Source organism: Opisthocomus hoazin, chromosome 4, assembly GCF_030867145.1.
Source record: "Opisthocomus hoazin isolate bOpiHoa1 chromosome 4, bOpiHoa1.hap1, whole genome shotgun sequence".
In the NCBI taxonomy this organism is placed as follows: domain Eukaryota; kingdom Metazoa; phylum Chordata; class Aves; order Opisthocomiformes; family Opisthocomidae; genus Opisthocomus; species Opisthocomus hoazin.
This window is the reverse complement of record NC_134417.1, coordinates 72,547,832-72,574,398: the sequence shown is the minus strand read 5'-3', so window position 1 is coordinate 72,574,398 and position 26,567 is coordinate 72,547,832. Positions and strand designations below refer to the sequence as shown.

Sequence of the window (26,567 nt, the reverse complement as noted above, 5' to 3'; positions counted from 1 at the left end):
TTTCCCATTTCCAAAACAGGAATAAGGCTAGAAAAGTTGTTACTATAGATTTTTCCTGTGAAAAACCCCAAATTACTTCATTCTGTAATAGCTGGGGTTTGTCCTTCAACTCTTATTGCAGAACATTCACCCATCAGATTAGTTTATAGCTGATGGCAAATACCCAAGTTTTACAATTGCATAGATCAGTGAAACGATACCAAGTTACTGTTTTGCACTAACTATCTAAGGGGGTAGGCATGTACTAGCAGGCATACGTCCTTGCGTTTTGGCTGGTAGCACCTGGGCTGCCGTATCTTTATCTTTTGAAAAGGAATGCATGTTTCTTCTTACCTGATTAGTAAACTGTACCGCTTTGAGAATGCAGCTATCCGCCATGGAGTAATGAAACTGAAAACTGCAATTTTTGCTGGAGCAATGACACATGGAGCTGTTATGTAAAGCACTTCTGCGTAACGTGTTGTCGTTAGCTTCTAACCACTCAAAACGGCCTGGGGAAAGAAAAAAAAAAAGTTGTACTTCTTTAGCAAAACATATGTGTTTTTTCTCACTCTATGAATATCAGGACTGTTTTCCTGTAATTAAACCATCCCCACCACAATGGAATAAGATTGTCTTGCTGGTGATGTGACTTGGATGTCATCTAAGTGTTTCCTATTAAAAATATTGACATATATCTTCATTTTACTCACAGATAGCCCCAGCAACCAAGAATTACATCAGCTGATAGTATCTTGAGTTATAGTCAAAAACTGTAAGCAGTCCCACATTCAGCTCAGCCTCCTTACATGTACAACCACTCAATACCCAATCGCAAATATATATGGAAACAGGGCTTTCTTCCGTCTACCACTACAATATGCAGGAAATATGTTTCTTACAGTAGCACTTCTGCACACTCTTCAAAACTGAAAAAAAAAAAAAAAAATGGATGGAGTGTTCTGCCTTACTGCTGCGGGAGGCAATAGCATCTCCACCATGTAATCAAGGTCTTTACTTCTCAGCCAGAACTTCTGCAACAAAATGTTGGCAACATATTTTCTTTCCATCTGAAGCAGAAAAGCAATTTGTGCTCTTCTTGACCTCCTGCCCCTTATAAAACCATTCCTACAGAGATCTAAAAAAGTACCCCATCCCCTCAACAGTGTCTTTTATTTGTCAGAAATAAAAAGGCTAAATACTTTTTATCAAATACATCAGGTCTTTTTCCCCCCCTCCTGAGTCATTGAATATTTTTCTGCCTTCTGAAGCAGCTATTAAAATAACAAAAAAGGACTGATTAAAGGTCTTAAGTCCACTCTTTCTGTGTTCATATCTCTAAATACAACTCATGTTAAATGCAGGTGTTACAAAATTTATTTCAAGTTGAAGGGAGAAAAGGCTGTTTCACAAGGAAAACATTCAATTTTTGTAAGGGACCACAATTCTTTTCCTTTTGTTGCCAGTTTACTCCGTGTGTTGTGCAACATTTTACTCTGAAATACGTGGTTGTAATTTCATTTGAATTAGGTTTCTAATTTCATGTCACAGTGTCTAACCTTGATATAAGGAAGCATTACAGATTAAAACTAGCACTCTGTTTGACAGAGATTAGCAAAGCATCTACACTTCTATGGCTACTGCCTTGTGTGGAAGGGAAGAATACATTGACATTAGAATTTATACTACTTGTTCTTTCTCTGACTGCAGAATTCTCTAATGCCGTTATAAAACCAACCAAATTTATTTTCTGAGCATAATGATAGTTAACATTGCTTTTCGTCTTTTGGTTTAAGTTCCTGAATCTTTAAAAACTGGGCAAAGTGGAGCTGACATGATTTTTAGGTAAGAAAGCAAGGGAACAGCACTAGGTAAACAAAAGCTCTATGAAACATCCAGAATGATCGTGTGTCCACAAGGGATACAAATTGTTCTTCAGAAAATATGTTTTATGCAAGTATTGCAAATGTCTCTGAGACAAATTGAGGCCCATTTTCAGAAATTAAGACTCCAGAAATTCCTGTCCTGAACATATTTATTTTTTTATCATTATTTTTTCCCTCTTGTCTATAGCCTGTAAAAGTAGAACCATGTCAGTTTAATTGGACAGGCAATAAACAATGCTAATCTACTTATTTGTTTGCCCTCTTCAAGGGATTTTTAATTATTATTATTACCTTTAGCCAACATCTATCGAATAGTTTTCTAAAGGTTAACAGTATTAGGAAAGTTTTTCTTTCATTTGTTACAAATTTTGCAGGTCTTCTCCAAGGTCTGAATTTCCCTCAGTCCAATACACTGCAGAGCTTATTACTATGTTTATGATCTGACCTTCTTTACTTCTTATCCTCTAGAATTTCCATGGCTTTCTGTTTCTGAAGAGCCAAACTTCCCCGTGGTCTTAGAAGTAGAACAGGAATGCCAGAAAAGCGACTTCATTCCTGCCAATGTAGTACTAGGGCTAATTGAGTCAGAGAGATGTGTGTGTTTCTGGCAAGATATGTTGGGATTGTTGCCAGGACAAAGACTGTAGGTTTGAATATCTTTCCATAAAGCCTTTCATTATCCCCACACGGCTGCTTAAAAAAGTTTTACATACATGGTCTCTTTTCTTTCCATTTTGAAGAAAAATTTTATGTCGTAAGAAAAATCAGCCATTGGCAGCAATGAAATCCAACTAGAAACAGATCTTACAGCTTACTGCTGAGGTGGCCCAGTCTCTTCCTAGAGCTGGGGTAGGCTGGTGAACATGCTTGTATCCTGCTAGACTGAAAACTCAAAGCCCATAAATATTTAGCTGCGTGGCTCCATCTGCACCTTTTTCTGCTTTTGTCACTTTTTCTGCTTTAGTTCATGTTTTTTTATTTCACAAAGTGCACAACTTTGAATCTGTGCTACTAGTTTTAGGGTAACTACTGAGCCTTCAGTAAACACTGAGCCATGGAGTGGGAATTTTTGTTTTCTGGCAAGTTCCCTTCCCCAGCGGAGAACTATTCAGTTTCTGAACTAGTCGCCTGCAACCTTCCCACTTGAACATTTTGAGGAAAGAAGAGGTCAAATGCGAACTGCCATTGCTTCTACTCTGTGGAGATGTATTTTCATGAACTCACAAGCCATGGATGGAATCTTGGGAAAAGAAAATAATAAGAGTAATGTAATAGAGTCACATCATCTAATTATTTGGCTGTGTTTTAATCTTTAAACTTGAGGGATGTTTATCATTAGTTATCTGAAATATTGGGTTTGAAAACCATGGCACTTTGATTTATTTTTGCATCTCATAAACTTTGATTTATTATTCAGAGAATTGGTTTCATTAGCTTCTTATCTAATAAGTGTTAAATTCAGATGTAGGAAACAATGAATCCAATGTAAGAAGAACAAACTATGGAAAATACAAAGCATGCTGGAAATATCAATAAAGAAAAAAACTACCACAACAATGTATTTTCTGAACAGTATTGCAGGGGAATATAACACCTCTAAGAACTCTTGACATTAGACACACTAAGAGGAAAAGTTATAAAGAAAGTGCCTACGATACAACACTGGAGAAAAGAAGCAATAAAAGAACAAAGAATAAAATCTGCCAAGGACAGAAAGTATTTTATTAAATTTAAGACTACCAGGAAAGGAGAATTATTCAAAACCTGTAAGCAATTTTTTATTTATAAATGTAGTTGTCTAGACCTCTGGTTTATAATTTAGTTTCTTACCCCTCTTCTATTTATAGTTGTGAAAGCTTTGATCAAAATCAGAAACTACCTCTTAGTCAAGCTCTATTTGCATTGTAATTTTGAGCTCTCAAGCATGGTGTTTTTGCAGTTTGCATACAATTTCTTTAGTTTTTAGAATTTTAGTTAATATTCAGCCTTTTCCTTTACAGCTCCACAAATCTGCATGAATAAAATGTACTGAGATGTGAGTAATCATTATTCAGATTTTTCAAAACTTTCCAATGTTACTGATGAATTAAATTCTGTGTATTGTTTTGATACTTACTTCTTCTCACATTTTCTTTTTTCCTTTATAACATGGAAACACAGGGAATGTCCCTAAGCAGTTGTGTTGTGTTCAGCCTACTTAGCTACCCGTGCATATTTACACAATAACACCCAAGCATCTGTATCACAGACATTTCAAAAAGTGTTCTGTTTCAGTAGACATTGCTTCTGACCTAGTCCTGTATAATCCACTTACAGAATTTCAGTATCTTTTCTGTTAGCACAATATTGCCATGAAATGGAAATCCATACCCACAGCTAGCCCTTGAGGTATCGTGTTAAGATATGGCACTGATACAACAAATTTCAGCGAGGTGTTTAAAATAAAATCAAATTAAAAGTCTCATTTTTGTTAGATATCCCAGTGTAAATTGAAAGGTGCTGTGGCTCTTTTCATTTTTTAAAGCTAAGGAAAAAAATCTGCTTTACTAGTCTATATGCTCACTGTTGTACAGAAGCGTTAAAATGTAAAAATTTATCTTAGTAGAGTGTATACACTCAAGCACTTCTGCTTGTTATTCCATTTTAACTTGACTTATAGTTATTAGAATGTATTGAAATTCATGCTAAAATTTATCTTTCTAAAATGAAAACAATATCTAAGCATTCATTCTGCTACTATCAATGAGTTGTTCTCCATTTCTGTGGGCTCAGATTTCATCAGTAATCTCTACACCATCAGTTCTTCAAAGCTACATCACAAATCATACCATTACAACTAGTACTACTTAACCCTTTTGAAGGCAGTCTCAGTCGACAAGCCAAACACTTAGCTGGCAAGGCAATTCCATTTCATATTACAACATGGAGACTTTTATATCCATTAAGCTTTCAAAGCCTTTCTCATAAGCCCATAGACAAGTACTACACAGAGAGCTCAAAAACATGTCCTGCTCTTTAATTCTGAAAATTGTAACAATTAATTTTGTTTTTAAGAGTAATAAACTTTTTTTACAATAAACGTTTCTCTACAGCTCCCCTAATTAAAGGTTTGAAGTGAAATTCCTGACTGTATGCTCAAACATAGCAGTACTACACAAGTAAAACTGTCAAGCATCAAACCCAAAGCAAATCAGAAAAAACATGCACAAGGGCTGTAGGCTTAGATGGATTTAATCTAATTTCAGCAAGTTGTTACATAGATCTCATACAAGGAACGAACTACAGAATAAATCAATTATTAGTTTATATGGGAATTCTTACATTAAAACTTTCATGTCTCACCAGCATTTGTGTCCAGAGCACCCTTACTAAACAGTCAAAGCAAAAGCTAAAGTACAAATACATACAATTACTTTTCATGTTGTTGTTCTGTTTCTGCATTGGGTCACCACCTTGCTCTAAAACGCACCATATTCTTCATGACTGATAGTAATTGCGCATTAACTTAAAATTCCCACCTTCAGTATTGTTGCTCCAATCTTTCAAGAAGGAACAGGAGGCAATCTTGTGCCCAGCTTGCAGTCGTGCCCTCATAGGAGCCTCAGCCAGCTGATCTGAATGCCACTCGCACACACCCAGCTCAAAACTGGAAGTCTGCGGTGCTAAAAAACAACAACAAAAAAACTTTTTAAGAAGTCATTATTTACAAGACTGCTTCCCATTAGAAACATATGCTTATTAAACTACATGACAACCTTTCTGCCTCTGGTTACTTCAAAAGCGTCGTGTATCACTGAGTACTGTCTAGTATTTCAGGCTGCCATCTTTAATGATACTCTTTTAAAAATTCATTCCTTAAAGATGGATGCTTCTTTCAGAGCAATGGAGTGCTATTTATGTTAGCCAATCATTGCAAACTTCATGAATTCCCTTCTGTAGAAAGAGTTGCCAGAAAACATAAAAAAATCACATCATAAAAAGAAATACTTATTTACTTTTCTAGATGGTAGCTACAGAAAAATATTTCTGAGAGGTTAAACTCAGCAGCATCTCCATAACACATGCAATATAATGCTTGTTTTTAGAACGGAGAAGTTTCTTAATACATCACCACATATTGTGAAGAACTTTTTAAGGGAAAATCATACCTGACTAGTCTAGTGACCTTCTACAACGGAGTGACTGCATCAGCGGACAACGGAAGAGCTATTCATGTCATCTACCTGGACTTCTAGGGATTCTGATATTGTTCCCCACAATATTCTTACCTCTAAATTGGAGAGGTATGGGTTTCATGAACAGAATGTGAGATGGATAAGGAATTGGCTGGATGGCCATGTCCAAAGAGTTACAGCCAATGGCTCAGTCTCCAGATGGAAACTGCTAATCAGTGGTATCCCTCCAGGGACCCTATGGGGACCTATACTATTAAATATCTTCATTATGACATAAATAGTGGGATTGAGCATACCCTCACCAAGTTTGCAGATGACGCCAAGCTGAGTGGTGTGGCTGCCATGCCCGAGAGACAGGATGCCACCCAGAGAGACCTGGACAAGCTTGAGAAGGGGGCCCATGTGAATCTCATTAAGTTCAACAAGGCCAAGTTCAAGATCCTGGACCTGGGTCATGTAAATCACCACTATCGGTACAGACTAGAGGATTAATCGATTGAGAACAGCCCTGCAGAGGAGGACTTGGGAATACTGGTGGATGAAAAATTGGACACTAGCCAGCAATGTGCAGTTGCAACCCAGAAAGCCAATCCAGTCCTAGACTGCATAAAAAGAGTTGTGGCCAGTAGGTCGGCATAGGTGATTCCACCACTCTCTTCCGCTCTGGTGAGACCCTACCTGAAGTACTGGATCAAGCTCTGGAGCCCCCAGTGTAAGAAAGACATGGACCTATTAGAGTGGGTCCAGAGGGGGGCCACAAAAACAATCAGAGGGTTGGAACAACTCTCCTGTGAAGAAAGGCTGAAAGAGTTGGAGTTGTTCAGCCTGGAGAAGAGAAGGCTCTGAGAAGACCTTGTGGCCTTCCGATACTTAAAGGGGGCTTGTAAAACAGATAGAGACTTTTTACCAAGGCCTGTAGTGACAGGACAAGGAGCAATGGTTTTAAAACTGCAAGAGAGTAGATTTAGATTGGATATAAGGAAGAAATTTTTTTACGAGGGTGGTGAAACATTGAAATGTGTTGCCCAGAAAAGTTGTGGATGCCCTATCAAGGTCAGGTTGGATGGGGCTGGGGCTTTGAGCAACCTGATCTAGTGAAAGTCATCCCTGCCTATGTCAGTGGGGTTGGACTGGATGATCTTTAAAGGTCCCTTCCAACCCAAACCATTCTCTGATTCTATGATCCTACGAAGTCTGAGATACCAGATTGTAGCTACAAAATTTTGTGTAATTAATAATGGCTACAGAAAGAAAGAAATTATTTTAAACAGGATTGCAGTATGATAATGGAAGATCCATTTCTTAATATTATTGCAAGGGAAAGACAATCTTCTGAGACAGACGTATAAGTAGTGGTCAAGGTATCTCAGAGAAAATGTGGATATTCCTACCTGTACTGAGGAAACAATTTTATGTCAGTACACATAGACATTACCATCTGATGCACCACAGAGTTGCGTTATGCACAGTACTGACGTCTCAGTGAGACATCCTGTCCAGCTGATGCTACAAACCTCTCATTTCTTCTTTGTTCCAGAGCTGCATAAGCATGTGCACTTTTTTCAAACCATGCATATTAAATAAGACTTATTTCCCATGGAAAATGCAAAATTCTAGCACAGTCTATAAAAGAATGGATTATGTCAAATTTAAACATTTTTAAAAAATTGCAAATGCTCTTAAAAGGAATCAAGCATTTTAGTCACTTTTTAATTATTGAAACAAAGCATTTTGATTCATTCTGCATTTTTTAAATTTGGTTGTAAATATTTCTGAGGTGGTTTGTTTGATAATAATCTCAGTCTTTTGGGGACAAAAACCCCATTTTCCAGCTCTTAATTCAGCAGCATGTCAGAAAAAAGTAAGATTAGTATTTTGGATTTTCTGACTCCTATCCCTTAGCAGCTTGTCTGAAAGACCCTGCATCTGTGATATTGAAGGCTACATCTTTGCATAATTAGAATTAACTATGGAATTAAGTTTGAGATGTTTTCAGATGAAGCATTCATACTGAATTTTTGTCAAAATTTATACATTATAAGTAATACATATAGAATCATTCCAGTTTATGAGAAAAAATCCTAGCTTTGCAGAAAAGGTATACCACTTTTGTGTTACAAGTGACTTGAGGACAAAATCGTTATTATCCTTATAGGTTTCCACTTTCATGCCTTGGGGCTCTTTGCTTTCGTCCCTATGGCAAGATGAGAACTACAATCTTAGTGAAGTTCGTCAGAAAGACAATTTGTCAGGAGTCAATATGGAGTTCTGCAGGTCAATCAGACACTTGGATAAGAATATGAAGCATTTGAAACAAAGGTCTGTTAAAGGTATAATTGAAGGAGATTTTGTATTATGTATGTTTATGAGTCTAACTTCGATATTGTCTGTGTGACAGCTAAAATATTCTTTCTGCACTACCTATGCAGTTGTATAACAAAAAGCTGTAGTGGTTTTGAGTGATAACTGAAACAATTTGGCAGCTGATAGAAAAGCATAAACTGTGGAGTATCTTAAAATTGCTGTACTGAAGATAGGGTTTTGTTTTTTCTTTTTTAAATGCATGAAGTTTACTGTCTAGCAGAACTGGACAAAAGACTGAAGGGGTGCAGTTTAAACAGGGGAGGGAGAGAAAGGAAGAAAATCTTAAAACTTAATAAAATTACATTTATACTTAGCCATCACAGTTGGTATCATGAAACTCCTGAAAGCACAAATGTTTAAGCAGTTTTACTCACAACCCTCAAAGCACGGTCGTACCAATGAATACAAATGCACGGGTCATTTCTTATGAGCATTTATAGTGGATCTGAAAATCATGAACGGTACACTAAAAATGTAAATTTTAACTACAAATTTAATGCAATTAAAGTGGTTTTCATTTAAAGTATTCTTACCCAAGCATTCCATAAGGACTAGAGAAAAAATTATTTCAAATTCAAGCAACCATTAATCTGACATTTTGTTTAAATTATTGGAAAATATTTAGTAGTAAAAATCCTCTTTCAGGGAGAAAATTAAGATTCTTCGACCTTTGTTTTGGCTACTATAAGTAATTTAGATGTCACCTAATAAAGTTGACATTTCCTAATGGCAAAGCACAGGATAAGAACTGGCGCTTATTAGAATATACCTGAGGTACTTAATAGTGCAGCAACTCGATCTGTATACCACACTATACACTTCAACAGCTGCCATGTAAGGTAAGTTTAAAGCTTAGATTTATAAGTTCTGGTGAGTACACCCTGTTTCTGTTTCAGTTTTTGATTTTTTCATCTCTTTGAGGCAATATTTCATCTCTATGCATGATTTTGCCTTTTTTTTCATTTTTGTTTGGGTTAGAAGCACTTTGCTTATAAAAAAACAATATATTTGCACAGAGAGATTTATATCCTCCTGCAGGAACTGGCTACACAACCACATAGGTTGCTAGAACTTAGCAATGCATTTTTTTCCATTTTAAACTTGCTCTTTCACCTGCAGAAATCCTCCAAGAAGCGGAGACAAGTTGGGAGAATCACACACCTGTCCTCTTTCATTGTCAGTTTCAAATTCTTTTTTTCAAACACAACACATTTCCAACTTAGCTGAGTTCATAGGCAAGTATGCCCGAAGTTTTAAGTTAGCATCCTTGCTCATTGAATTAGTACTGCTAGAAAACAGAAAAGCAAGACGGGCCCTGGCATGAAAATACTTACATAACTTTTGCTTCTGTGATCACCCATTGTAAGAAAGTTGAAACATGGAAAGACTTACATGACCAAGTTTAGTTACCCAAAACTTTATTTGCCCAATACAGTTCCCCTCTGAGATAAATATGTATGCCTGCCTGAATCATTACAGTAGGATTTGTATCTTGCTCTTACTGTGATCTGCCTACAATTGCTCAGCACTCTGATATGTTAATAACCACGTGTATCTACTTTCAACAGTTTTTTCCCACTGGGAAATCCAGAGAGCTTGATTTTAGACCACAGTACACAAAACTGATCATGTAACCCAGCTGGGTCTGTGTCAAACACTGCATTGCATACCTCAAGTTGCATTTAAAGACCAAATCCTCAGTGCTTGTGCTGTGACTCAGAGGCAAGAAAACAAAGGGGGTGCTTTGAATCAAGACTGTGCTCACCTGAGGATGTGACATAGGTGCAACAGTGCAATATTCTTGTGTAAATACATAGCAGGAAGCAATCTAATTTATGCTAGGATGGGTGGCAGTCCTTTCCCATGAAAACATGTTGGGTTGAAAAGAGAAATAGATATTTGCTAAAGAATCCCGACATGCATGGATGGTCTGGCTGCAGAGCTGACCAGTCTGACAGTACAGTTCTTGGATGTAGCAGAGCAGAACAAAGTAACCCCACTACACAGCTGAGGATCAGGACCTTCATGCATTTAAATACATGCACAAATGCCTTGGGAAGCTCCCTTAAGTTGGCTCCAAAGCTTTTCCTGAGCTGGCTGAACACATCAATTCTTTGGCCAAAACCAGTGGATCTTTTCTGCCTACTGAGGCCTTAGTGCTCTTCTGCCTGCAGAAAACTGCATTTATACTGTACCAGATTTCTTAAGGTATTTATTGTCATTTTTTGTAGCTGCATTTAGATGCAATAGGACAGGTGATGGTTTAGAGGAAAGAAAAGAAGTCACATGAAAACATTTATGGAGTTAAGAAAGCCTTTGAATACCAAATGGCTTTCCTTTATGTTTTCTCTTTTAATGCAAGGGAAACACAAAGTAAAATGATCCACCTCCTGAAAAACAGGTATTCTTACCGCATGCCAGAGAACACCCTTCACTGAAAGTAATATCGTCAATGGCAACAGTTTCATCTTGTGTCTGGGTCTCCACCATCCCCTGAAATATAACCTGCAGAGATTAACAGCAAATCAACATGAAACGACATTCACCAGTGTCACAGAAAAAAGTCTAGTCCATAGAGTTTCCACTAGAGATACGAGAACTGAGATTGTTCATTTAAAAATTTGGAGGATTACCATTCTGGCTTTTTCACACCTCTGTGGCTTGTCAGCACAAACATATAGTCTAATCATCTGACGAAAGCATGAGGTAGCACTTAACAAGAAGAATCAAAAGACCATGATAAAATACATTAATATCTAAGCAAGGATCACAACAGTTAAGAAATACAGAGAATTTTGTGTTTTATCAAACCATTATTCCATCAGAGGCTGAAAATGTGAACATTTTCTGGTTTTCAGAATTTACCAAAGACCTGGAGCAAAGTCAGAGCCACAAACATTATTAGACTCAGAAGCCTTTCATGAAGTTTTTAGCCAAAAAATACCTTGAGCAGTACTTGGTCAACTGTTATTCTGCTCTAATGTTACAACAGTGATGTTTTTTTTCCCCAGCAAAGTCTTCTATGCATAAGAAGTTACAATTATTTCACATTTCCATCTTAAGGGCAGATTTCAGTCTACATTTGTAAATATAGAATCTACAACACTTTGTTTGCAGTGATGTAGAAGAGGACTGATCAACCACAGTCCTTTGAAAAATCCAACAAAAAACACACTAAGCAAAACAACTCGAGAAATCAATCATACGAATAACAGTCCTTAAATTATCCCCCAGCTGTATCTTAGATGTTACCACTCCAGGCTCTTCCAGAGTCCTGGAGGCACAATCTACCTAGAGTTACATTCTAGGTCTTCACAGTGAATGTACAGTATAAGACAGATTATAAGTTTAAAATATTACTTTAGAGTTCAGGGGCAATTTTGTGCATAGTTTAAGGGTAAGAGATCATACCAGAAAACATGCATTTATCCTATAAAATATCAGCAAAACTATTCCACTATACAAGATGACACAACCCTTCCAAGGGCATAACTATCATGTTATGGGTTGGGGTTTTTTATGGGAAGGGGTTTTGCATATTTGTTATTCTCAAGATATAGTTGACCTGCACAAGCAGTGTGGCAGCCTGGAAAGTCAAATTCTACGTGACCAGAGGGAGGTGTAATGTTATCTGCCATATCACCAGTGAGAAACCCATGCCTAGCTTATTTTTATATATATACACACATATACTTTTTATTTTTTTCCCTAACACAGCAAACAGAAGGATGGCCAGTAACCACTTTGTCTGGCAATCATTCAGTGAAGATCATTTTTGGAAGGCACATGGACAACTACTCTTTCTAGTATAACATGGTTAAGAAACAACATCACCCTGTGTGTTCATACTTCTTTGGTCAGCTGTAGCACAATGGAAATAATGCAGTTCACTGAAATCCAGAAGTATTGAAGGAACAGGGTTAATCCTGATAACAATTTTTGTTTGAAATTCCTTTGATATAGTGATGTTTATTTCATTTCATGTTGATGTCTACTTGGAAAGAATAAGTATGTCACACTAAATATTAATGGCTTATCACATTCAATAATATGTTTATATGATTGAAATGCAGTATCTTGAAAATTAGTTCATTTGACTTTTTTCAGAAAACAATATTTTGAGTTGTTGGATGTCGCTGCAGCAAGGTGTGTAGATCATGTGTAACTTGGTGACATCACCAGTAAGACAAATAGTATATTCATTCTGTTTGTTTTTATGATTACACAGTTTCAGATAAGGTTTTAAAATAATCCAGTGCACTGTTTTGTAATTAGAAATACAACATTATTTAATGTAAAGAAATGACAAATATTTTACATTTTCACAGGGAGTTTTCATCGTGAATTCAAAATCTAATTATTAATAACTTGCTTTATATTATATATTTGTATATAGCATGCAGTTAGGGCTTCATAGTCAGATTTTAAGTGAGGCAACACAATCTAGACAATGCTAAAGAAGTGATATCTCACTGTGCTGATACAAAATCAGAGGTAGCTTCAAGTTCAGATTCCTTTGGGGCACACAGAGTATTTAACAACTTCTGCTTCCTAAAAACACAGGAACAGTTTTTTTACTTGGTCAATATAATAAGAAACATTAACTTAGAAGACTTGCTTTAAATGTGTATGTTATCTATGTCTGCAAAGAGATCTCTGCTGACTGATGATGTAGACATTCAACATATCCTGGTACTTGGAAAACCCAGGGAAATTTCTCCAGTGATGAAAGAAAATAACTATTTCTGTTTAAAAGTGTTTCACTACAGGAGAGGAGTCAGATTCCCTGAAGTCTATGAAAGATTTACTACTGACTGAACTAAGAGCAGAGTCAGTGCTTCAACTCTGAACCCATCTCTTTAGAAAAGTGTCAGTTCTAATTTTTTCTTCATCACGTCTTAACCTCCCCCCTTCCATGATGACAGAAAATCATGCTAGATGCCTATGGCATCTCTTGAATCCAAAAACAGATTAGCCAGTCTTTATCCAGCACAAGCATTCATTTGCCCTACACTGAGAGGTTCAGTCCGGTAATAACCAAACTGACTGCCATCCACATTTATTTGAGCAAGAGATTGTTCAGTTTTCCCTCTCACACAAAGTCTAGAGCTCTTCACAACAAAAATCTGAAATGAAAACGTCTACTCTATGACATTATTTGCTCATAACAGTAATTAAAAAAACACTGCCTAAATATTCAATATCTATGGCCATCAGAACAAATCAACTCTGCAGCTCCATTAATGGCAAGGAAAGCCATAGCGGGAATGTAGGTAGGGTCTAACACAGGCTGGGCTTCCCCCGTGAGCGCAGTCATGGGGACAGATTCCCAGTGCAGCAGAGAAACTCAAGGTAAAGCACAAGAATCAAGCACAAAGACAAAAGTGAACCCCAAACCCAGAACCATTTCCCTCAGTGAAGTCTGGGAGACAGAAATTTGTTCTCAATAGATGGGGGAGAAAGCAGTTTAGGAGAGAAAACCGCGACACAGTTCTCGAAAACCCAGCCAAAACAGACATACTGAAGCTTGTATCTTGTTGAGTAATTAAAACAGTGGAATTCTTGTATTTCAGAATTCCCTGTGTGTGGAGATTTTTGAAAGCCAATACCAAATCCCCTATCCCATAATAATAATCAAGATTTTTGAGTAGGAAGATACAAAAGTATTAAATAGTCAACACCTATATGAGCAAAGAAAATAAACAGAGGTTGATATTAATTAAAATCTCACTTTGAGTGCTCTTGCAAAATTGACAAAAAGACTCCAGCATCCTATTTCAAAGAGATTTCCACACCCAAAACAAGGGGGGATTTCCCCCATTCAGTTTTTTTCCATAGAAAGATTAATCATCACTAAGAAAGCTTATAACTAAGAAATTTGATTATATGATTAATATATTCAATAAAAATGACAATTTCTTGACAAAAATGGCATGTCAGTTCACAGTGAGGTGATTTTTATAAGGATTATTATTTTGCAGGTTTGGAACAGAAAGGACTTCTATTTCTCATAGTTCTATTGCAATGGGAATTTTTCATGCTGCTACAATAAATCAGTATGATTACTAATTATTTGACTACAACTTTTTTCTAGTTTATTTGTGCTTGAAATTTTACATTGAAAAATGCTATAGGCAGCCCAGTAGGATAAAGAACTTGTCACATCAAACAAAGAAGTGCAAAAGGGCAAGAGAATTGTATTCACGTGTATGACCAGCATCTTGCAAGTCACCACTGAGGGAAAATTGTGCAACTAAAAGAAGAAAGTTTTCTCAGCTTCCGTCTCTAGGTTTGTCTAAAGAAATGTAGCTGGGCACATAACCAGTTGTAATGAGTACTGCAGTAAGTTTGACACATGCCTTTTTAAAGCTGGACTGTGCCCATCAGTTTGCTTTATAGAGGCCAAAGGACTACAAGTTTTGCAAGCAACAATCTAACTAGGATTTGATCCAGCAATTTAGAGGAAGAAAACACCACATTATATTAACCATTCCCAGACTCCATCAATATGTCAATCAATATGAAGGATGAAAAAGTAAACGTAGAAGTAAACCCTTCCAGTACAATCTCACATTGCTACACATACGCTCGTATCAGGTAGAGGTCAGTTACGGACAAGTAACTACACAGGTACTTGTGTTAGGTTAGTACAGGTCTTTCGTAACATCCATTCTCAGTCAGGGTTGAGCAGGTAAGTATTGAAAAATCCAGATCTTGTTGGATGCTTTAGCACAATGTTTCCAAAGCAAGTCTAATTATTGTGCTACTCTTATGGTTTATTGAACTGAGGTTGTGCTCACAAACCTGAAGGCATGAATGTTAACCAACTCTTCACAGTAACTACTGTAGGAGGAAATGCCTCTAATTTTCTTCTCTGCTCCCCACTTTGCCTCCGGTATTATGCATAATAGTGAGTATATATCACCCATGACATTGTAGCCCTAAGTTACATTTACTGTGCTAATATTTTGTGTAAATGCACGTGTAAAAACATTTAAATAGCCTATGAGAACTGTGCTGTTTTTCAGCAGCTTTGAGCAAAATAAAACCATACCCATGTGTTCTGTGACAAAGGCTTAGAGCTCCAATGGATAGTTAAGTACAGTATGTGTCACCTGAAGTATCCCTACAGAACAGTGTCTCTTAGTATAGAATAGTATCTCCTGTATAAATTAAACCTTGATTTTATTGGTACATTTAGATTGAGGCTAAGGGAATACTGTAGTGAAAATTGAGAGTATATCATCTCTGGTGGCAGATAGATAATTTACAGTGTAGTAAGACTGACTGTTTTATTTAAGGTACATGCACAGTTTAAGTAAGATTTTAAGATCACCAAGTCATAAGAATAAACAACATCTGTTGATGCCAACCATGAGCTTCCAAACGGCTTCTCTCTCTTTTACCTCATGATAATGCCTTCCATTTACAAAATATTTGCTTCTGAGTTATGAAAAATCTCACAATTTATAAACCATTTAGCAAGTGCAATTTACACTTAAACAGTGCAATTCACCAACCTCATACTCTTCAGTGCTATTGATTGTGATGGTATTTTCTTTCCACTGATTTTGCGGTTTTCCTGAATCTTGCCATATGTTTGTAATAGTTTCTTCCGAGGGCTTTTGAAGCCCTACCATCAATGTTCCACTCGTTTGACTGATCCAATAATGAAATGTAATCTAGGACAAAAAAACCCTCTGTTTATTCCAGGGAGGTACTATGAGAAACAATGAAATACAAGTACTGTGCATAAAAATACCTGGCAAACATGTTCTTCATCAGTTGGAAGGAAAACATTTGTCCTTAAAGTTGCAGAAGAGGATCGCATTTCAGAGGACAATGAGAGGAAATAAGCTATTGAAAGGAATAAAAAAGAAATCTTAGAAGGCTGGCGAAAAGTTATATAAAATAGAACAGTAAAACAAGATTATGTACACATACAGGTATGAGTTAATAACTTAAAAGCCAACTAGAAGTTTTTCACCAGAAAAGATTCATATCACACTTGTAGACATTTTGTGCGAAGCTTTTGTTCATATTAAATACTGGCACAGTATTGCTCCCCATTCCTGCTGAAATTTCAGTTAGAGTTTCAAAATATTTCATGTGCTGATAGCTTGAATAATCAATGAACAAATACAAAATTCCGGGACAAACTCAGCAAGCTGATCAAAGAGCTTGAACTCCAATTATTGAATAGATCACATATTTAATGTCTGAACAACAGACTGTTGCGACCAACTATACAGGTTTATTATAACAGCTGAAGTCTTTAAGGAGGTTGTGGAAGACAGGAGAGGTGGCTATGGAGGTCCTCCGTTCCACAGGACATGGGTCTAGTTTTTGGCTGCTCAGAAAATGGCCTCACTGCAGAGGAGGTTGTGGTATCCCTGTACACACTCCCAATATGAAGGGTTATCCTCAGAATCTCCATACTACTGTTAAAGATACCATTATCTTTCCGTTTACAAAACAAGTCCAAATTAAAGCTCTGCTTCACTTGAAAAAGCAACAGCTCAATATCAGTCAGTGAACCGTGGTTGCTGTTATGCCTTTTGACTGTGTCTCGTCCTGACAGTACTGTTTGAGATCTTTTGAAAGATGGAAGTTAACCACCCTGTATTAGGATATCAAATACTGTTGGTCAAAATTCAGCTTTTCCTGACCATGAAGATTTCAAAGGTGTTAAAATAAGCAAGAAAAAAAAAAAAGGCTCAAGCTATTTTTTTCTTCTTTCTTTACCTTCTCTCCTTTCCATACTCTAAGCAATGTCAGGTGAACTGTTGCCCTCTGACATTAACATATAAATGAAAGGAGAAAGGCAAATGAAGCAGAAAAAAAAAAATCCAAGTGAGACTGAAGGAATAAAAAAAAAGTCCTGAAAATAAAGATTACCACAGAAATCATATATCAGAGGAAACTTAGGAACATCTAAATACTTCTTTTATAGGACTATCTACCCTGAACTCTCATCCTTGCGTACAACTGGAAAGTCACTGGCAAAGGACCAAAAGACTAGCTCAGTGCTGGACCCAGCTGAGCGATCCCCTCCAGAGAAGCATTTTGCAGCCCACTACCAGAGCAGCAGCCGAGCTCTCCTGAGGTTTTAAGCTTTTCATGACAGCTCAGGCAGCACTCTCAGAGCACGCCAGCTCCATGGATATTCTTCCTACCCACAACAGATGGTCTGGTGCCTCAGCAGACCCCTACCCCTAACTCCAATCTGTTTCACTGGTTTTTAACTTCCATAAAATTTTGAACTTTTTTCTTTCCATTCCTTAAAGATAAAAGTATCAAAGACTCATCAACAAGGTTGCATTTCACCTGCCACAGGAATGCTGTCTTACACAGATGGGGCAGAAGTGGTAATTTTAAGAAGCTCTTTGAACAGTGATTTCACATTAAGCCTCTGCATAGATAACAGGTTTCAATTAGTAAAAACAGGTGTTTGTGGGGTTTTTTTAGTGGTTGTCACTAGTTTTTCAACTACCTTTTCAGTGAAAAATAGAACTATGAGGAGAGACAGAGCTAAACAAAACCTGTTACATTCTAGTAAATGATTACACAGATCATCAGAGGAGTTAAATCTACCAAGAGATCTTTGCTCTTCTGCTTATGTGTGTGCAATTACTTATCCTGATGGCAGGAACTCTTCCCTTTTATACTCTGCCACAGTATATACTCTGCTCAACTGTCACCATACAATATAATTTCTGGTCTTTAAGCAGGTACCAACATAAAACTGATTACACAGTCTGTTGAGTCACCAGCAGTGGGAAAATTTGAATAGCTGCCATAAGGAGATAAATATTTCCTAGGCAATTAGAACCAGCACTCTTGAAATGAAAGTACAGTTTAGCCATTCTCCAGGTAGAAAAGCAAAATAACAGAATACATTTAACTCTCCTTAGCCATTCAGTTCACAGATCTAAGTACACAGCCTCCTACAAAGCTGAATAGATACAAGTATTCCAGCTTTCTGTTATCTGATCAGGATAACTTAGATTAATGTGGCTACAGCACAATTCAGACCTGGCAGATACAATGGTATCTGAGCACCCAAAACAAGTCAATGGGAATACACAGGTGATCAAACAGTTTGTTTCCTCTCGTACAAACACTTGAAGTTGATGATTGTCAATCATTTGCTGGGTCTGAGTGTCTGCATAAGTTAAATTTTCCCTCCCACCTCCTGTTCTTCACAAGATAAGGGTAACCCAAGAATATCTTTCCGGTCTTTGCTACATCCTGATGTAGTGTATACTACTAATCAAGCACAAACCCTACAAACTTCAAATAGAGTAAGAGTCTGTTGTCTGGTTCATTAATTTTGATTCTAGCCAAGGGTTTACTATATTTTTATTGCATAATATTTTTTATCTGCTTCTTGATGAGAAGAGCTCTTATTATTTTAAATATAAAGTGTTTCATAACTTATATACTTGAAATAAAGCATATTTATGAAAAAGGTTTGGTAGCTACTCAAATATTTTGGTAATGCCACTTTAAAGCAACATTTGTTCAAGAGCAGACTTATTTTCAGAAGCATAGGACCCAGGATGTAGTTTTATGCTACACACAAGCAAATAATGAACTTGTTAAAAACATTTTTGCATGGGTGAAGTTTCTTAATTAGAGACCATCATGAAAATTGTCAGCTGTGGAATGAGAACTTGTAAGAAAACATAGAGAAGGTTTAGGGTTTTTTTGTTGGTGCTTTTCCTTAAAGTTCTGTGCCATTTTCATTTCACTGATTTCTAAGCAAGTTTTCCATGCATTCACTTTTAAAACACTAATTCACTTTAACTGTTAAATGGAACTTCTACCTGTTTGGTATCTTATGCAATGTATTGGAGGTACTGCTTGCTTCAGAACTGTTCAGATTTCCACACTCCCAGATAATCACAGTTTGGGAACGAGGTGAAAAACCCTAGGCTAATCAGTGTCACAGCAACACTTTAGTCCCGCTTAAGGTTATGTTCTTGTACACTCTGCAGCGCTGTATGCCTGCCTTTGGGTGCTTGCTCTGAGTGCTGTTGCAGCATTGCTTGTGGACAGGAGAGGTGAAAGAAGGTGGGTGGAAAGGGAATAACAGAAAACATAGAGAATTTGTGATTACTTCAACTAGCTCACATCTTTACTGTGAATTTAGAGTCCCCATCAAATTCTTCTTCAATTCTTCCCCATCAAGATCTTCCTGTCCCCAGATCCAAAGTCACCTTCTCTCAATATATTCGGAGTAGTAATGTTAGCTACACATAATAGATACACACACTCTGGGCATTCACCAACCCAAGTAGAGATGAAAACATATCTCAAAATGGGGGACTCCATTCTCATTTCTAAACTTGCAACCATCAAACCTGAAATTATCACCTGATGTCTTCGAAAGAGGTAAAGGTCACTCAGGTAAACAAAATGACTCTTGATGACTGATTACTTGCTCCTTCATGATAACAAGAATTGCTTTCTGGAATATTGCCTTTTTTTCTTGAATTCTAGGTCATTGTCATTACAATCCCCTAAAAACCTGGACATAAGTGCTCAAAAACATGTCGCAGAATCCAAATGAACTATCAGGAAATTAGTAAAATTAAGCAAAAAAAAAAAAAATGAACTACATAATTTGTAGGAAACCATGGTTCCTTCAAAAAAAATGAGGATTATTACCAATGTCATTCCCATATTGGTCAGAATACGGTGGTCCCATGCCAGATCGACCATTTCTTCTTACCCATCCAGACTGTAAATTCAATTTGCGAAGAGCCTTGCATAGATCAGTTTCAAAATCACACTTTTCACAGGTGGAACCTGAATTGAAGCAAAGAAACAAGAAATTAAAACCTCAAAAACAGAAACAAAGGGATATGATCTCACCGTCGCTTGCTATTGAATTGGCACAGGGAAACACTCCAAATGCCCTGCTAGAAAAAGTAAGAAAAATCAGAAGTTTTAAATCATGAACAAAGAGAAAAAGGGAGATTAAAGAGAGAATGAATATTGAAAAAAAAACACCCACGAAACAAACCGCCAAGCCTGCCCTCCACCAAACCCAACCCAAACCAGTCCTTTTATATTATATTCCTATAATATATGCTTTTTTCCTTACAAATGTATATGTAGCTACCTACTTGTAGGAAACTGTCCAAGGTAGCATAGCTTATAATATGCAGAGGCTGTTCTCAAAATATACTGCAGCTATCAGTTGAAGAATTTCAGTATATCCTCTGTTTATCCAGGGCTCTTGCATAGAAAAAAAAGACTTAATATCAGGAAATAACCAGAAAGTAAAAATATTTTTTTATTCTACTACTGTTTATTTCATCATTTTGCAACCTGCATTTTTCGGGTACTTGGTGTATAAGCCCATTCCCAGAAACCCCTCAGGGCCTAATAACAGAAAGTTGAGGCTTTCATCAAACATATTCAAAAGTTTAACAGAGCTCATTGTCTTTACTAAGTTGCTGCATTAAAGTAGAAACCACGCTGCTCAGAGAAGAGCTGAAACAAGTCCTCAGCTTGACATAGTCTCCCCATTTGCCTTTCCTCTGACTGTATTTCTTCCAGTGCAGTTAGTGGGGAAGGACCGCTTCTCCCCCTGCCACATTCCCCTGTAAGACAGCATAGGTTAGAAAAGGGAGGCAGAAAACATATTTCTGACACAGGACCCAGTTTGGTGTACCAGTTCATTCAGGGAATTTGAGGTGGTGATGTGGCTGGATTAATAATTGCTTACTGAGAGGGAGGGATAGATGCTTGTTTCTGCTCTGGTGTCAGACAGCCCTTTCCCCATTGCCTCAAAATTGAATGAAAGAGCTTGCACATGCCTGACGGGCTGTACAGCCCCTTTTCTTTGAACCACTTATTGTGGCAGCACAAGGATATTTCAAAAAAAAAAAAAAAGTCTAATCAGACACATGTGTAAAGAGCAAGCTTACTGCAACTTCACCCTGAGCAGAAGGGCAGATATGTGGGACCACCTGCAGATTTCATGCACTGGGCATAAACTTTCAGTTGACTCACATTTTCTCTACACAGCAAGGAGGATAGGTTAAGACTCTGCCTTCTAATCAGGATTCTGGTTAAACATGAGGGCTACAATGCCTTCATGTTCCCTCTCAAATTGGTGCTCACTCCAGGCCCCCACTAATGCTTTTGGTCTATTCTATATTATCACAGTTCACTAATAAATTTAAATAAAGTTGCAACTGCAGCATTTATAGTCACACTACGATGTCCAAATTCATGGCCTTCATATTCACATCCACTTACTGCAACAGTTAATTATAGGTGAGAGAGGGAAAAATAACTATAATTCACATAAGCATTCCACACTCCAGTTAATGTGCAGATTGGCTGATACAGCAACCAACTTTTTATTTCTGCTTTTATTCCTTAGGTCTTTAAGTAACTGAACAGCATATCAGTGGTTTATCAAAAGCACAAATGCTGCTGAGACATATCTTCTTCACACTACACGGAATGCACTGAATCTTTATTTGGTGCAGTATTTCCTCAGGAATTTTCTCACTCCTAAAAAACCCAATTTAAAATCAATATGTACAAAATAGAAAGAACAATATCTTTTTAAATTAAAAAGAAAAATCTGGATCATTCATGATTATTTTCACAGAAAATATAACTGGAAAGGGAACCAAAGTAAATTTGCTAGAAGGTAGATTTACACAGATAAAGTTCCTGCTTAGAGGTGAAAAGGCTAGAAGAAATTTGTGGGATGTTCAGATATTTTTTGCAGAATTTTCTGTGAAGAAAACAAATGTTTAAAGTAACCTCTAAGAAAACATTCCAAGTCTCACAGAAACAGAATATAGATAAAGGTTCTATTTCAAGTTCGTATGTGTATCAGTTTGGGATATTCTGGGAAAAAAATATTTTTAAGAGTAGTTAGTTATCATTCATCCCTTAGTGAATGTTTTGCAATAATAATTCAGAGCTAAGAAATGACTGTAGTGTTTGTTCCACTACTTTTCAAATGCTGTGGCAAAGCACAAACCAACTGCATATGAAGTCCAAAATGATGATAACAACACAAACTGAAATTACAACCAATATATTTTCAGTACAGAATCATTCTTAAACCCAAGGAGAGCCCAGAGAAAACAGTGGGGACCTATAATGAACATGACACCGGAGAGCTGAAACCTAAGCAAAAAAAAAAAAAAATTTTGCAACTATCTCAAATCAGAAGACTGGGTCGCAGCAGGATGAATCTTCAGATTGACACCCCATTCTGTACATTTATGTCTGACAGCTAAATTCTCTCCTGGAGTAATTCAGAGCATTATCCAAGCAGCCCCAGCATCCACAACCTGCCACCCACAGCTCAGTACCACACCTTTTGCACATCCATTCTCAAAATACAACTTCATTTGATATTTAGGTTTTTCACAGAGCCCACAGGCTCATTTTCTCTAAACTAGTCTTTGGACCAAACTCTAATTTCTCTACTTGAATAAAAACAGTTGTCTCTAGCAGCATTCACTCAACAAACAAGTGTAAAAAGCCTCCATAAAAATTAATGGTAGTATGCATCTCTTGCTGCATATTCTGCAATCGTAAGTGCCGCCTGGGGAAAATGCTTTTTTCTAGGGAAACCAAGACCCAACAAATATGATAGCTTCTTTTCACAGAATCACAGAATGTTCTTTTGTTGCAGAGTGGAAGAACTTAGATAATCTTTTAGTTACAATTAGGATTTTTAATAAATCCAAGCTCTTTACATTTTAGAACAAAGATCCTCAAACAGCAGAATTTACGCATCATAAGAAATAATTTGCAATATGATTTTGTTTTACAGCTTTCTGGAAATAGCAGATTTCTGGCGAAAATTTACTCAGACTGTAGCAGTTAAAATTCGCTGTCACTACTCAGATCTTTCCTTTAAGGGAAACAGCAGCAATCGTATTCATAGCCTCTGAATGAGACAAAGATTAAGCTAGGACTATCAGCTCATGAATTAAAGAAAATTTTCTCCCTTGTGCAGACTGAAAAAAAATTTAAAATGCTGTTGTCACTTATACCTTGATCTAGGTATTGTGGATGAAACCTGAATTGAAGCAAACCATTCTACCACAAGTTAAGGAAAAAAAGTAATACATGTTAAATCTCCTTCAAATTTAAGTGGGTGAGGAAACACTTGCTTTACTACATAATATACATATTAAGATTTATGAAAGTATTGCGTTGTATAGAGGTTGAAAATTAAGCAGGAAAATATCAAATTGAAACAGAAAGAAACTGTCTTAGAAAATCAAATTAAGATGGTGAAAGAAAAATTCGCAAATATTTTTGTAACATTAAAAAAAAATCACCCCTTAGTTCTCTCTGCTGCTGCACTCAGTTATAAAACTGTGTCACACTGATGTTGAAGCCCACTGAGACTTACCTTGTTTCTCGTCACTGCTGTTTCCACACTCGTCAGTGAAAATGCAGAGTTCCCCAGATGGAGCAGAGGAGCCATCACCACGTTGGCATTCACTTGCTGTAGATGGCTGAAGATCTACCAGAGCAAAGCAATATAACGCACAGAAGAGTACGAATCTGTTCATGGGCTATGCTACTACCCAATTTTCACTCAGAAAATAATTAGTTTAATTGTCTAGTATTGGTCATGAAGTGTCTCTGAAAGAGCTATATTTACACACACCTCTCTGAAAGATATTTTTATAACCTCACTTTCTGAATCTGCAGCTTAAGGGAATTATAGCTTCTGCGAAGCAGTAACTTTTAACCCAGTGTGTCTTTGGATAATATTTAACTGAATTATAACATTGTTTTATGACTAAAAGATTTTGCTGCATGGTATGCAAGTCAAGGGTATATCATTAACTTACCGATCATATTTATTGCCTGGTAGTTTGCAAATATATTAGATAAAATAATAGGACAAGAGAGCAGAAGTACTAAGTGACCAACATCCATAAAGATCCCTCTTTTCTCAGCGGGAGTTGGCAAATGCTTACAAAAAACCTATGATGGGTTTTGCATCCAATGTAGAAAACTGTTGAGAAATATAAAGTTGATTTTGAATCAAGGGGATTATGGGTGACTGATCTAGGGAAAGAACTAGAATTTTCAGAGCATGCAGACATGTGATGCTGACAGTTGAAAGGGGTATCTGTTTACTATATGCTTGCGTTACAACTGTAGATAATGACTGAATTACTTCGAAGTACCAGGTTGTTAATGGAATTGCATCTGCAACCACAATTTGCATAAATGCATGAATGGACTGGCTATTAACAAATACTTTCCAAATTACTAGGTTTCTGTAATTTGTGGAAAAATCATCTTTTGTATTACACTACTAGTGTTTCCCAAGATTAGGAAAAAATTAGAGATACCTAGGAACCTGTATATGGCTTCTTATGAACAGTGAGCAATATGACCAAACACACAGTCAGAAATCATCAAAATAACAATACTAATTTGCCACCTACTGCAGAAATCCTTCTTTAAGGGAAACTACCTTCAATATCATTCTCAAATATATTACCCTGCCAACACAAGGTTATTTAGTAAAAGATATAATACCCCCCCCAATTTGCATAATGACTAATTCTGAAACAATGCATTTGGAAAAAAAAGTGTCTAGTCAGAGGTGAGACAATAATTCCTTATTAAGTTGTCAAGAAGAGTATTTGCGTTGTGCAAACAGATTTGCAATGCATTCTATGGTAGGCCAGTCAGGGTTCACCCAGCAGAGATGGGCATTACTAAAGCATCCTCACAAGAGACAGAAGTCTGCACTGACTTACAATCCCTTTGACGCAAAATCAACTTTGAATTTCTCAACTATGTTTCACCAAAATACACCAGTTCTTGACAAAACCTTTACATGGATGAATCAAGAATCCTTAGGTTGGGAAGAGATATCCAGCCAGTCCAAAAAGCCAGCCTTCTGATAGAAGATTGAATCAACTGGTTTAGTTCAGCATGGCAACACAAGAAAACTTATTAACTAAGTACCTTTAAGCACTTCAGATGCCACAAGCCCAGGAGAAGGAGAGACAGCAGGAAAAGGAAAAGATGATTGCGAAAGTTATGGGACAGTTCAAGGCAGACGACTGTGAAAACCAGACAAAACTAGACTGACAATCATGTAAGCCTGACAACCCTTTAATAGGAATAGTGGGATGAAAAAAAAAACAACAAACAACTACTTCTATGACTGAGTTCTATTATTTTATGAAGAGGATTGTACAATTGTCCAAGTGGCTGCTTGTAATACGTAACTGATGCCAGCAGCTCTGGAGATCTCTTCACCTGCAAATTCCCAAGATCAAAAAACTGGAATGCACATAACTCCAGTTTGCCTGTTAGCCCTGGTGAGCAGAATTAAGACAAGGTACATCTCTGTAACTAAAGTATGCTGACTAGGAAGCACAAGTGCTATGGTGTCTCCAGTGAGAAACAGACAGCTTGTGTCTGGAGACATATCAATCATTGCAGATTCATATTTTCATAATGTAAGAAATCTCTTGTTAGGGTACAAAGCCTACTACTCCAGCACTGCCTGAGGGCTAGCAGTCCAAGGTCTGGTGCAACTTCTTCTTATCTCCAACGCCAGAGGCGGACGTGTTTATTGTAATGAAGGTTTTAGTTCTGCATGGAAACTTTTTCCAGCTGATTTGGCTCAGCTCCAGCCTTTTCATCACTATCCTTCTGTGGACATCATTTTATGTGCTTCATTGTAATGCTTTGTCCTCAGGTCATGCTGCTGATTGGAAAACTTCCTGAAGAAAATCACAGCTACTAATAAATAAATTACAAGTTCATGGTTAAATATATATATATGTATCAGAGTTCATCAAGAATGTGTATCGTTGAACTCCTTGCTTCCCTTACATAAGTACAGCTTAGATTAGAACCTTATATGAAAAAGAACCCTATTCCATATAATGTCATATGACTACATCTTTGAAGGCTTAAATATTTTAGGCTATTCAGCTGCTTTGTTTTCCAATTTATTTTCTCCAACATACAATATTTAATCTTATTCTTTCTTTTCCCCTACATCTTCTAAAACTCCTCCACACACTGTTGTATTTCTCTATGACAGCATTTCCCATGATTTCCCAGTCAGGAATTTCAGCTTTCTGCCATTTTATTAAAACTTCAGCTGCAATATTTTAAGCAG

At 37.0% G+C, this 26,567-nt stretch overlaps 1 protein-coding gene across 1 annotated transcript in view; it reads right to left on the bottom strand.

Annotated features, from left to right (window-relative positions):
- MALRD1 (MAM and LDL receptor class A domain containing 1) overlaps positions 1–23,976 on the bottom strand; it is a 285,631-nt gene extending 261,655 nt beyond the window's left edge. Inside the window, exons 1-7 of the mRNA XM_009937935.2 lie at positions 23,814–23,976; positions 20,078–20,218; positions 16,167–16,261; positions 15,925–16,086; positions 10,816–10,909; positions 5,384–5,527; positions 334–491 (exon numbers count right to left, since the gene is read on the bottom strand). Of these exons, the coding sequence (XP_009936237.2) occupies positions 334–491; positions 5,384–5,527; positions 10,816–10,909; positions 15,925–16,086; positions 16,167–16,261; positions 20,078–20,218; positions 23,814–23,976 (957 nt within the window). The remainder of the gene's footprint in view (positions 1–333; positions 492–5,383; positions 5,528–10,815; positions 10,910–15,924; positions 16,087–16,166; positions 16,262–20,077; positions 20,219–23,813) is intronic.
- Between the last annotated feature and the right edge of the window lie 2,591 nt (positions 23,977–26,567).